This window comes from Alosa sapidissima, chromosome 20, assembly GCF_018492685.1.
Source record: "Alosa sapidissima isolate fAloSap1 chromosome 20, fAloSap1.pri, whole genome shotgun sequence".
In the NCBI taxonomy this organism is placed as follows: domain Eukaryota; kingdom Metazoa; phylum Chordata; class Actinopteri; order Clupeiformes; family Clupeidae; genus Alosa; species Alosa sapidissima.
Window position 1 is genome coordinate 29,149,461 of NC_055976.1, and position 13,990 is coordinate 29,163,450.

The following is a 13,990-nucleotide window of genomic DNA, read 5'->3' on the forward strand; positions in this document are numbered from 1 at the left end:
TTCCACCATTTGGGGAATTACACTAATTTTCCTACTCCCCCCTCCAGTTCATCTGGCGATACCACTTTTAGCTCCAGCCTAGCATAGATCATTGAATCGGATTAGACCATTAGCATCTCGCCTGCTAGCATCAAGTTTAAAAGTGACTAAGATTTCTGGTAATTTTCCCATTTAAAACTTGTCTCTTCTCAAGTTAGAAAGTGTAATAAGACTAACGGAAAATGAAACGTGGCGATTTTCTAGGCTGATTTGACATGGAACTATACTCTCATTCCAGTGTAATAATCAAGGAAAGTTGTGAACATACCATGGGCACAGCAGCACAATGATACCACGCAGCACTTGAAAATAGGCCTTCCATCAACAAGTTTGAGCTGCAGCAGATTATTATGCCACAGTGGATTATGCAGCAGATTATTATGACCCTCTACTACTTCCTAAGAAGCACATGTTTTGCTTTTCTATAGGTCTTAGGTAAAAGATTACAGTGTCCTCCTCCTTGTCTCTACAGGCTTAATGATGCCAGCATAACAGCAGAAGGCTGTGGTGCTCTTGCTTCAGCTCTGACATCAAATCCCTCACACCTGATAGAGCTGAATTTGAGTGGGATCAAACTAGGAGACCCAGGGGTGAAGCACATCTCTGCTATGCTGCATAATCCAGACTGTAAACTACAGAAACTGCTGTAAGAAAACTGACAATGAATGTATGATGTAGTGAAACAAACTAGGAGACTGAGCGTGCATATCTCTTCACTTCTGAGAAATCTTATGCCTAAAGTACAGAAACTGCTGTAAATTAATACTGATCCTAACCACTTTTTCAAATTCCAAGAATATTTTTTTAGATGTCGTTTTTATAGTAATTAGTCCAAAACAAAATACATGGTCAGATGCAAATGTTAATTTGTAACTACCTCCTAAAGCATATTAACATGTCCAACTTTTCATTGTTTTCATCATATGCTTTTGCAGCATTAATTCGAAATCTCCTCTGTTTACTCCAGACTATCTGACTGTGGTGTAACAGCGGAAGGATACGCATCTCTTGTTTCAGCTCTAACACCAGAGCACTCACACCTGGTAGAGCTGGATTTGAGAGGGAACGACCCTGGAGGCTCAGGAGTGAAGCTGATCTCTGATTTACATAATTTAGTCAATGATAAAAAATGTAAACTTCAGACCCTGAGGTGAGACAACTTCACAGAGGAGCATAAGATGTATTCAGCAATGGCTGAATTGTATTTGCTTAAACAACTCTATATGATGCATCAATCAAGACCAGAAATACGTTCTATCGAACTTTGTAGTACTAGCACAGATTTCCAGATCTGACTGAAGAAATTAGAGCTAATAATTTTAAGTTCTGTTATTTCAGTAAATAGGCTGTTCTATGACTTCAGTCATTTCTTTGCTGATTTCTCAATTTTGTTGTCGCATTTTTCTCTATAGAGCTCCCCCTACAGCTTTGGGGTGCATATTTCACAACCGTCTCTTTTGTCTTTGCTGGCTCTGCCATGATGAACATCTAAAAAATGAAGCCATCTTATAGCTAGCCGGCATAGCTAACCAGTGCTTGAGGGGGGCTTGTGTATGTCCAGAAATGTTTAAGCATTTCGTGTTTCTCACTCGTTCTCGCTTCTCACGGGACTTCCTGATTCATACACTGCGGCACTCTATAGTGCAGATCTTACAAGGGCTGGTTTTCCGCTGTAGGGGGAGCAGGGGAAACCGCTACTATTGCCAGCCATCACAATCATTTCTAAACTGTTTTATTAAGTTGAAAATGTTACATAGGGGACCTTGAACAGTTAGTCATGTTCATGAACTAACCTGGGAACACCCCCTGACCCTAAAGGAGCAGCAGTGGCATAAATATATTTAAACAGCAATTGATGTCTCTCTCTACAGGTTGCTGAAGAGTGATGCTGCAGAGAAAGCCTCTGTGTATCTGACGTCAGTTCTAGGTACAAACCCCTTATGTCTCGCAGAGCTGAATCTCAGTAAGAAGAAACCAGGAGACTCAGGAGTGAAGCAACTCTGTGCTCTACTGAAGGATTCACACTGCAAACTGAAGAAACTTACGTTGGTGGTTTAATTTGTTTCAGCATTTGTAAAATGTAAAATATTATACAAATATAAAGAAAGCAGAAGACTTTGTTTTTATCCCAATTTACAAACCAAACTAAACAAAAAACACCTAATTTTAGAATAGCTATCAATACTGATGAGATGTACTATAGTTAGGGCTGTCAAACGATTATTATTTTTTAATTGCAATTCATTTTTAGTTAAAGTGTAACTCCGGAGACAGAATCTTTCTTTGATCAACCACTACAAAGCTTGCCCCAGTATACGCTATAGCCCCAAATCGCAAACAGTGGATTAGCTAAGGGCGTTGAGCCAAACACTTCCCAAATAGCATTTTTTTAACCATTAAAATTGTTCAGAACCAAAGCTCGTCAATAGCTTGCTCAGGGTCCCTACACATAAAATGAAGCACCAAAAACGTAGTTAGCGAACCCGTTTATTACAAAAGACTGTTAAGAACACTTACCAATTGTCCCCCTACCAGCTCCTCCAACCCAAGGATTTGTTGTACGGTCACATTTGGTTAATCTATTATTCGTGCTGGGGTTGGAGGAGCTATTAGGGGGACAAGTGTTCTTAACAGTCTTTTATCACAACGATTAAAATTATATTATTTATATATTTATATTATTTTTCGGAGTTTATTACAGAAGACTAAAAGAACACTTACCAACTGTCCCCCTACCAGCTCCTCTCGAAGGAAAGTATAAGGCATATTAAGGCATTACTAAAACTCCGGGTTAGTTAACTACGTTGTTGGTGCTTCGTTTTATGTGTACAGACCTTCAGCAAGCTACTGACGTGGTTTGATGCTATTTTGAACAATATTACCAGTTAAAAAAATGCTATTTGGGAAGAGTTTTGCTCATGGCCCTTAGCTAATCCACTGTTTGCGATTTGGGGCTATAGCATATACCAGAGCAAGCTCTGTAGTGGTTGATCAACGGAAAATACTGTCTCCACGGCCTATTTAATGTGTTTTAATGCAGAAAAACACCCTTGGGTCAATTTTCGCTGGAATTACACTTTAAGACGTATTTGATTATTTCAAATCAAATTTCAAAATATGTGCAGTGGGCCTGAGGCAACACAATGTATTCTTCAGAAATATAGCTAACTGAAATAAATGCTACAGCAGAAGTGCATGCACAAAATGTAGGCTACACACATTATAAAAGGCATAACAAGCAAAAAATACTCGATATAGCCTATATTCATCATCTTTGATTTCAGTTGCAAATAAGGAACTTTTCATATTGAGAAATATGCACAAGTGCATTTGCAAAATGTAGCCTAGGCATACAGCACATTTCAATGAAGTGTATAACAAACAGAAATAGCCTAGTCCAATTCATTTTTTTCCCCCACAAAAAAACAGATTTTTTGAGAGTTTTGTAAATTTATAAAAAATAAAAGACTGAAATATTCCATTTACATAAGTATTCAGACCCTTTGTTATGACGCTTGCAATTGAGCTCTATTGCATCCTACTTCTATCAATGGTCATTGAGATGCTTCTACAACTTGATTGGAGTCCACCTGTGCCTAAATGAGTTCACTGGACATTAGTAGGAGAGGCACACATCTCTTTATATAAGGTCTCACAGTTGGTGATGTATGTCAGAGTGAAAACCAAGCCACAAGGGTTGAGAGAATTGTCTGTAGACCTGTGAGACCATGCCGGCTTTTTTTGTGGAATGTTGGAGTATTGTATGTAGATTAATGATTAAAAAATTTAATTGGACTAGACTATTTCTGTTTGTTATACACTTCATTGAAATGTGCTGTATGCCTAGGCTAAATTTTTCAATATGAAAAGTTCCTTATTTGCAACTGAAGTCAAAGATGATGAATATAGGCTATATCGAGTATTTTTTGCTTGTAATGCTACTTATAATGTGTGTAGCCTACATTTTGTGCATGCACTTCTGCTGTAGCATGTATTTCAGTTTATCAGCTATATTTCTGAAGAATACATTGTGTTGCCCACTGCACATCTTTTGAAATTTGATTTGAAATAATCAAATACGTCTTAAAGTGTAATTCCAGCGAAAATTGACCCAAGGGTGCTGCATTAAAACACATCAAATAGGCCGTGGAGACAGTATTTTCCGTTTATCAACCACTACAGAGCTTGCTCTGGTATACGCTATAGCCCCAAATCGCAATCAGGTTTTTGTTTTTTATAATTTACGAAACACTCCAAACAACATTTTTTTTGTAGTGTTGGAGTATTATGTGTAGATTGATGAGAAAAAAAATGAATTGAATCAATTTTAAGATCAGTCTGAAAAATAACAAAATGGGAAAACTTGAAAGGTTGCACTGTATCTTCATTATCTATGTTCAGTTCACGTGTAACTGTGTAGGAGTGTAAACAATATTTTGCTTGTAGATTATAGCTTAGACTTGAAGTGCTTCGGTGATATTTAAATTGTCGACTTAGCCGACACCGGTGCCAACATGAGTGCATTGTCACTTGCCACACACATTATCGCCAACGTTTTAAACTGGAAAACACATGAATAATTGATTTTATGAAGTAGCACCGACAAAATAGAACTGAATCGTAATATACACGGCAGCAGTGGCAAAATGTGATGCTGTTGTGTAGACTTGTATTGAGAACAATGGTCTGCATAAGTGGGAGTGTCACCCTACGTCACTAAATAAACTTTCTCTCTTAATAAGCAATAAGAACAAATAACATAATTGTGTTCACAGTATGATCCCAAACTGATCCCAAACACTTACAGATTTTCCAAAAATTTTCCAAAAACCCCTCAACAAATCCAGAAAGACATAATGACCAATTTATTGGTAAAATTCCACAAATCTCCATTGACATTAGTGCAGCGAGGGTTTACTGTGGTCTGCATAAAGGGGGATTTCCCCCCCTCCCCCTTGCAATAATCGAACATGGAAATTGTCGAACGTTTGCGCCTCTCACTCCGCTTGAACCCTCTCTGATATTAGCCTACACAATACTCACCACCTTGCTTATTGTCTCTGCACTTTGTTTAATTGTGTCAGAGGTCATGTGATTTAAACTGGCATATCTGACATAGACAGTGTTGTAGAACTGTTTGAATTTACATACAAGTTGGTTCAATATTGCAACAACTCATCTATAGTATATTTTACCACGTCTGCTCGTGGACCACTTGGGACAGCTTGCGGACCACCAGTGGTCCCCAGACCACACTTTGTGAAACACTGTCTATGAAGATCATGACAGTGGTCCAGTCAAATCTTTTACTGTCTATGGCCAAATCCCAGCCAAGCTATAACTGCATGTACTGACTGACAAAAAAATCAGAATGAGTAATTATAACAGTCGAGTAGCCCTGTGGACACACAATATTGTTAGAAAATTGAGATGTGTGAAACACTATTTGACTGAAATGGTAATCAGAAATAATTTGTTATAAAAAAAGACTAAATGTTTTGACTAAGACTAAGATAGCTTTAGTTTTCTTTTGACTAAAACTAGACTAAAATGACGAGACTTTTAGTTGACTAAAACTTGACTAACAAAAATGATATTTGAATGACTAAATATGACAAAGACTAAAAAGGACATTTCGTCACAAGACTAAGACTAAATTAAAAATAGGTGACAAAATTAACACTACCCGGAACAACTCAGGGTAAAATGCCTTTTTTTGTGAGCCGTTTTTTGTATTTTAGAGCAATGTTTAGAAATTCTTTTAGAAAGAAATTCTTAATTGGCAAAAATCAGTATTGACAAAAATCAGTATTGACAGGGCCAACCAAATCTGAACTCGGAATCGGACAACAGAATCAACCATTTCAAATTTAATTTTATTGTATTAACTTATATTACTTCCAACTTATTTATCAGGTGAAACTAAACCATTAGCTACCCCAACATTTTGTATTGTTGTATTGTTTTATTATGTATGTCGCTTTGGACAAAAGTGTCTGCTAAATTCCATAACCATAACCATAACATGGAGAGCTGAACATTCAGAATATTCTCAAACCATGCATTTTAATGTTGTTTCCTAAGTTTATGTATGGAGTCAGTGGATTCCACCCACCCCATTTCACTACCATCTATCAGTCTAAGAATGAGAATGAACATGAAGTTTATTGATATTTGTGGCACTTGTACATATAATATGTATTCTCTTTATGCCTGCATGATGTATGTATGGAACTTTGAGGTCCATACCATGGCAGTTTGGGATGAATACATGTACCTGTACATGTTACAGTTCTTTGTTCTTATTTGCTTGTTTATCTATTTTTTTTAATATTGTTTTTAAAACAATAAAAAAAAAAACGTATTTCGTTCCCTGCTCTCTTTGTCCCTACAGACTTAATGACGGCAACATAACAGGTGAGGGCTGTAGTGCTCTCATGTCAGCTTTGACATCAAACCCCTCACACCTGGTGGAGCTGAATCTTAGTGGGAATAAACTAGGAGACTCAGGAGTGAAGTACATCTCTGCTCTGCTAAAAGATCCACTCTGTAAACTGGAGAAACTGGAGTGAGTTGTATAATAGAGTGAAATAGTATTCTGACCATTAGCAATACTTAAACAATCTGGAACATATTTTAAATGCTCATCATTGCAATTGTTATTTATCTTTCTACAGGCTTCATAACATCAGCATAACAGATGAGGGTTGTTCTGCTCTGACTTCATCACTGACATCAAACCCCTCACACCTGATAGAGCTGAATCTAAGTGGAAATGAACTAGGAGACTCAGGAGTGAAGCACATTTCTGCTCTACTAGAGAGTCCAGATTGTGAACTACAGAAATTGCTGTAAGTAAACTGACAGTTATTGCATGATGAAGTGAAATACACCAAACAGATTACCACAAACTAGTAAGAACAAACTAGGAGATTTAGTGTGCAGATCTTTTTGCTCTGCCGAGAAATCCTACACCTAAGCTACAGAAAGTGCTGTAAAGAAATGCTGAAAATTTTAAGATAGAGATTTATCTATCTATCTATCTATCTATCTATCTATCTATCTACAGGATTAACGACAGTGGTTTAACAGAAAAAGGCTGTGGTGATCTTGCTTTAGCTCTCAGATCAAAGCCAACACATCTGATAGAGCTGGACTTGAGTGTGAATAAACTAGGAGACTCAGGAGTGAAGCACATCTCTGCTCTATTAGAGAATACTTTCTGTAAACTGCAGAGACTGCGGTAAGTAAAATCAAAATATTTGTCTGATGCAGTGAATTACACTAAAGAGACACCTCAAGACCAAGACCAAGTCATTGAGCTACATATTCTATAAAGAACAGTTTTACAGTAGCATCCAATACAGGAACAATGCCAGTATCCCCATTTAAACACACTTTTCTTGAACAATTGCCATTTTATTCTGCATCCTTCATGTGTAAATGGTACAGAAGTGGTGGTGCAAGGGCTCCATAATGCTGGCAGCTTCGGTAAGAAAAAGAAAATGCACACTAGGGCAATTTAAATGTTCGGCAAAGTCTAAAGTCTACCTAAAGCTTGCTTAATAACTTTGCAAAATCTATTTACAAATGTAATACCATGAGGCAGATTCCGAGCACAAACATTGGTGTTTGGTGGTCAGCTAAAAGTTGTCTCACGTCAAATGATGCTGTTAGTTCATGCATGAGAAAATTGCTTATAGACTGACTTTGCCAGCATTTGAATTAGGGCCCTAGATATCAGAGCCAGTCCTCACCATGCCCAAAGAGAAATTCTGTGAGTGGCCTTTCTAGCTGACCTGGCCGTGTAAACCCTTTTCCAATGCCATGCACACCAGACACCTCAGTGCTTTAATTACAACCCCCCTCCTTTAAACAGTTTGCTCCATCTATCAGTCTGAGAATGAGCTTCAAGTTTATCAATACTTGCAGCACTGGTACATATAACGTGTATTATCTGTATGCCTATGGCATTTCGGGATGAATACATGTATCATTAATAGTTCTTTGTACCTTCTTTCTATATGCTAAAACAATAAACAAAAACCTGATTTAGTTCCCTGCTGTCTCTCTCTACAGGCTTAATAACAGCAGCATAACAGGAGATGGCTGTGCTGCTCTTGTTGCAGCTCTCACATCAAACCCTGCACACCTGATAGAGCTGAATCTGAGTGGTAATAAACTAGGAGACTCAGGAGTGAAGCACATCTCTGCTCTGCTGGGGAATCCAGAATGTCAACTACAGAAACTATTGTAAGTACACTCTGACTTCATGATGAAATATGCTAAGTAAACTCACAATGACTGTACTGTATTATGAGATGAAACAAATGTTCAAAGTTCAAAGAAATTCACAAGTATAGAGTTACACATTATGTAAAGCACAGTTTTACAGCAACATACAATAACTAGGTAGCCTGGATGCCAGCCGAACTTAACCCCGCACACAACATTTGAGATCGGGAAGTTCGGTCTGGACTTGTTCCGTTGTAGAACAGCTATGCCCAAACCAGAGCTGCTCAGTGTCACAGTTCGGACCAGAACTCCTGAATGGTTTTGTTCAGAGCTGAAAATGCAACTGTTTTTGACAGAGGACAGATGTAGGTTGTTAGTGACAAAATATTAGCTTCCTGCATGGTACGATGTCTTTGTAAGTGACATTTAAATAAAAAAGTGTTTCATTCTTCCCGGTTCTTCCTAACGACAACGCTGCTGCTAAAAGGTAGACATTTAGATTTCGCTATCACGTCTGTTGCAGAAGATATTGACAGCGCAATAACCAGAAAACAATGTCAACGCATTTGTTAGAAGAAGGCATTTGTGTAGAAGAAGAACCCCTGTATCGGTTGAAACACGCACCATAATCACAGCCAATGGGGCAGTATCAGACTCTAATTCTGACTAGAATTGAGTATGACGACGTCAGGCTAATAACTAGGGTGACCAGACATCCAAAAAAATTCGGGACAGTCCCAAAATCCTAGCACTTGTCCCGAATCCCGAATCCTGCCCTAATTGTCCAGAAAATTATACTTGAGCAGGGTCTCGAGTAGTTTTTTCTGTTCTTGGTGGTTGAGTTATCCTGCAACCAGCTCCCGTCGGCTGCTCATTGGCTGCAGAAATCCCTATATGTACAGTATCTTTAAAAAAGAATAATAATAATTGTGTAGCCTACTGGCGCATACTGACAACGTGCATTGATAATAAGCTAATTTTCATGCATTGTTGACATGGATGCTGCAGGCTGGAACCGAACACGCTGCTAAAAGCACAAACGTAGCAGGTACCGGGAGGAGTGGGTAGGAAAATATGAGAGAGCGCAAGTTGTAGTCGTGAGGACAGGGAAAATAGAGTGTGCAAGTTACAGCTTGCGACAGGGAAAGTGCAGGCAGTCACGAGAAGGTTGCATGCATAAAATTACTTATGTTGCTGATGTCTGGGTTACAACACAATCATTGCATTTTCTTAAGTCATTGTGTTTGTTTTTGACATTTGAGTTTGTGATTTTAATGATTCTCTTGACTCTCTTTGTGAGTATTTCCTGGCGTACCTATTGACAAACAGTAGAATTTCTGAATAAAGATAATTTTGTCATGTAGCCTAATGCCAACCATAGTCACGCCAACCGTAGTCCTGCCCCCCCCCCCAGATACTGTCCCGAATTTACCCCATTTTCTTATCTGGTCACCCTAAGAATAACGGATATAACTATATGCTCAGTATAACAGCTGCGTTTTCCAGACGTCTGAGGAAGATGCTGTGCAACAAAACGTTAGTCGCTTGTACCGTTACAGTTTGGAAGTGGCAGATATTGTGGCAGGTGTGTGTGTGTTTTGTGTGTGTGTGTGTGTGTGTCTTTTACGAGTTCAGTAACACCCTAAAACAATTAAACAAAGAGTATCCTGCTCTCTCTCACTACAGACTTAATGACAGCAGTATAACAGAGGAATCCTGTGATGCTCTTGCTTCAGCTCTGAGGTCAAACCCCTCAGACCTGATAGAGCTGAATCTGAGTGGGAATAAACTAGGAGACTCAGGAGTGAAGCACATCTCTGCTCTACTGGAGAATCCAGACTGTAAACTACAGAAACTGCTGTAAGTCAAGTGATAATGAGTGTAAAGTATGTTGTAGTGAAATACACTTAACTGATCCTCGTTGGGCAGACAAGATTCAGTGTTATATATTTCATGAAGCAGTTTTACAGTTGCTAACATACATTAAACGAAAAGGGAATGATGTTGCTCTTATAACCGCTGTCTTTGCCATAACTGTTGGCTGCTTTTCTAATAGAGTGGCGAAGTCCAGCCCCTTCCGTTTGCCTCCATGGGACCTATCTTTCAAAAAAATTTGAACGCCAGTCTATGGCGAAAAAGAAATTATTTTCTGGTCCCGGTTGACTTGTGCCTTGAATTACCCATATGATGTTTGTCAATTCTAAAGACAATTTTTCATGTAAAGACATTTGCAGTTTGTTTCGTAACTATTGAATTACAACATTGTGAAAGATCGTAATTCCAACGACTACATCCCGTGGCCCACTGGTTAGCACTCTGGACTTGTAACCGGATGGTTGCCGGTTCGAGCCCCGACCAGCGGGCCGCGGCTGATGTGCCCTTGAGCAAGGCACTTAACCCCTCACTGCTCCCCGAGTGCCGCCGTTGTAGCAGGCAGCTCACTGCTCCGGGATTAGTGTGTGCTTCACCTCACTGGGTGCTGTTTGTGTTTCACTAATTCACCGATTGGGTTAAATGCAGAGACCAAATTTCCCTCAAGGGATCAAAAAAGTATATATACTTATACTTATACTTACAAACCCATCAGTCGCGCTAGTGACGTTAGCTCATTCACAGCCACACTAGATTGTACAAGCATACCAGCAACAGGTCTTAATTGGGCTTTCCTTGCCGAAGAAAATACCATGAGTCAGAGGATTAAACACATCAGGTAAATTGTATTCGTCCATAGACTGTACATTACATACTGTTAAGTGACATAGCAGGCAGCAAGATGCAACCTAGATGTTAACTAGCATAACAGCTCTTATCGTTTCATTACGTTGGTGACGTACATCGTTTGAGACGAGAGATGTAGTCCACTGAGTGGATTCGCACAAAACCAACATAACTTTTGATGTCTAACAACAGTACTTTCTTGACGTGACAAAATTTCCTGTGAATAGATTTTTTTGTATGCTTATTCTATTTAACTACAACTGAACCCGTACCAGCCAGATTGGGGTCTCAGGGTCCAATATCAGAAATGAGACGCAAGTATGTTTGTCAGTTTGAGGCTGATTAAATTGATCATTTACAATCTGGTGCACACATTGTTTAATTGGCAAACCAACATACGCTCACCTCTGCGCCCATGGATGGTTTTTGTCAAAAATGAGGTGTGTTAATTTTGTTAGTGTGGATAATCCTGGTCTGAAAAAAGGTAACGTAGCTCACTCTTACTCTATGTCCCAACACAATGCAAAGACTATGCTGAATGTTTATGACCCAATGTGTCTGGGCTGAATGAGTTTTTTTTTTTAAATGACTATACTCTTTTGTTACCAGAGACGGTTCATCAATATTAGCCATGTTTGCATAGCTACTCCCAACCTTTTCCTGTGGTAGCATTAGTTAGCTAGCTCGGTTAATGGAGATACATTACTATACATTATTTTATCCATGCTTGTGTGTGTGTGTGTGTGTGTGTGTGTGTGTGTGTGTGTGTGTGTGTGTGTGTGTGTCTGTCTGTCTGTCTGTCTCTCTGTTTGGGATTGAAGTAGGGGGCTGAAGTCAGAAATACTTGTTCCTGCAATCCATCTACGTATATAATTAAAAGAAAATAAAACAAAAACAATATTAATGTTGCCTGCTCTTTCCCCATGCAGACTTATTGACAGCAGTATAACAGACAAGGGCTGTGCAACTCTTGTGTCAGCTTTGAAATCAGACCACTCACATCTGATAGAGCTGAATCTGACTGGAAATGAACTTGGAGACTCAGGAGTGAATCACATCTCTGATCTACTAAAGAATCCAGACTGCAAATTACAGAAATTGCTGTGAGTAAACTCTGACTTCATGATGAAATATACTAAAGGCTTATAGTTAGATATAGGCTAGATATTCTATAAAGCACAGTCGAAACTGGAGAAAATCAAGTCTGTGAATGTATTTGTACTTGAATTTCCCCTGGGGATCAATAAAGTATCTATCTATCTATCTATCTATCTATCTATCTATCTATCTATCTATTTATTTCAGTACTCATTTCTGATTTACTTATTGACTGATACATCTTATATGTACTGTAGTCTACATTAAAGGAACCGTATGTAAGAAATGTATTTCAATTAATCATAAAATGGCCCTGATATGTCACTAGACATTAAGAAATCATGTTAATTTCAAATACTTCACTAAAAACAGTAGTCCGACCAGGATATTAAAAAGTGAAGTTGCAGCCCTCAACTGATGTTGATGTTGTGTTTTGTCATGTCATGTTGTGTTTTGGCCTGAGGCGCCACCCTCCACCTATCTACTAATCACGAAGTCAGTAGTGTTTCGGCATCTGGGTTGGCAACCTCGAGTCAGGGGGGAAGGGGAGGGGATACACCGCTCTACAGTAATTTGAAAGTGATTGCAGTACCAGTTTTGGCCAAAATCTTACATATGGTTCCTTTAAACTTGAAGACCCCCAGACAGTAGAGGAGAATGCAAACTGAAGTAACAGGAAATTAATTTTTAGAGTCTGTTTATGCTTTAAAGTCAACAAGACTTTATTTGATGTTTCCCATAAATGTAGTTACTGGGTGATGGAGAAGTGAATACCAATCTCATGTTTTACTAATATTTTGTCAGAAAGATGCATAGAGGCCTATTATGGTTTTTGCCAGGTGGGACCCAAGTGTCTTTGCTAGCATGAGACCAACATGGTCATTATTTTCCTGTCCAGCATTCACGATCTTTGAAAGGCAAATATACTGGTACTTGCACACATACGTGCACCTATGGGTGTGTTTGTCAAAAATTAAGTGTGTCCACGCACATTGTTGGTGCATTACTATCTTTAGGCTGTTGAAAGTGCATTATATAACCACTTATATTTTTGACAATAGCTGTCTCTGACTGTCTGTCCATCTGTAGGTTTAGTAACATCAGTATAGCAGATGAAGGCTGTGCTGCTCTGACTTCAGCTCTGACATCAAATCCCTCCCACCTGGTAGAGCTGAATCTGAGTGGGAATAAACTAGGAGACTTAGGGGTGCTGAAGATCTCTGCACTATTGGAGAATCCAAAGTGTAAACTACAGAAACTTCTGTAAGTAATATGATGCCGAAGAATGGTAGTGTTGCATCACAATTTTTACATAGTAGTTTCTCACATGGCCAGATACAAATCTTTTTCTTCAGACATATATATATAGATGAACGACTTTATTAATTCCCAAAGGGAACTTATATTATTGCAGCAACAGTTAATTATATTAATGTATATATCACACAAGCATTTGACTCCCCCTAAGACAAAGTATGGCCAGTATTAGTACATTGTGTAATTTCCAAATGATAATTTCTTCACAAATATGTCTTTCTTTCTCTATACCAATGACAAACTCTATTGATTTTCTCTAGACTCTCAGACTGTAGTATAACAGGTGATGGATATGCTGCTCTTGCTTCAGCTCTTAAATCAGAGCACTCCCACCTGATAGAGCTGGACCTGAGAGGAAATTACCCTGGACACACAGAATTGGAGCTTGTCAGAGATTTACATAATTTACTCAATGATAAAAAATGTAAACTCGAAACCCTGAGGTGAGAAGACTTCTGAAATGAAGAGCTTTATATGTTTGTACTGTAATTAGGGGACATTGCCTTGTCTGCTGATCAATATAGGAAAATAAGTCCCAACAGGATGAATAGGGAAGCAAAGGGTTCTTGATTGCGACAGTGAA

General features: G+C 38.7%; 1 protein-coding gene across 1 annotated transcript in view; it reads left to right on the top strand.

Annotated features, from left to right (window-relative positions):
• The window catches only part of LOC121694869, a 248,710-nt gene that overhangs the window by 51,070 nt on the left and 183,650 nt on the right, over positions 1–13,990 (top strand). The window contains exons 8-18 of the mRNA XM_042075243.1: positions 512–685; positions 1,007–1,189; positions 1,911–2,084; positions 6,434–6,607; positions 6,717–6,890; positions 7,109–7,282; positions 8,119–8,292; positions 9,961–10,134; positions 11,922–12,095; positions 13,180–13,353; positions 13,668–13,850. Of these exons, the coding sequence (XP_041931177.1) occupies positions 512–685; positions 1,007–1,189; positions 1,911–2,084; positions 6,434–6,607; positions 6,717–6,890; positions 7,109–7,282; positions 8,119–8,292; positions 9,961–10,134; positions 11,922–12,095; positions 13,180–13,353; positions 13,668–13,850 (1,932 nt within the window). The remainder of the gene's footprint in view (positions 1–511; positions 686–1,006; positions 1,190–1,910; positions 2,085–6,433; positions 6,608–6,716; positions 6,891–7,108; positions 7,283–8,118; positions 8,293–9,960; positions 10,135–11,921; positions 12,096–13,179; positions 13,354–13,667; positions 13,851–13,990) is intronic.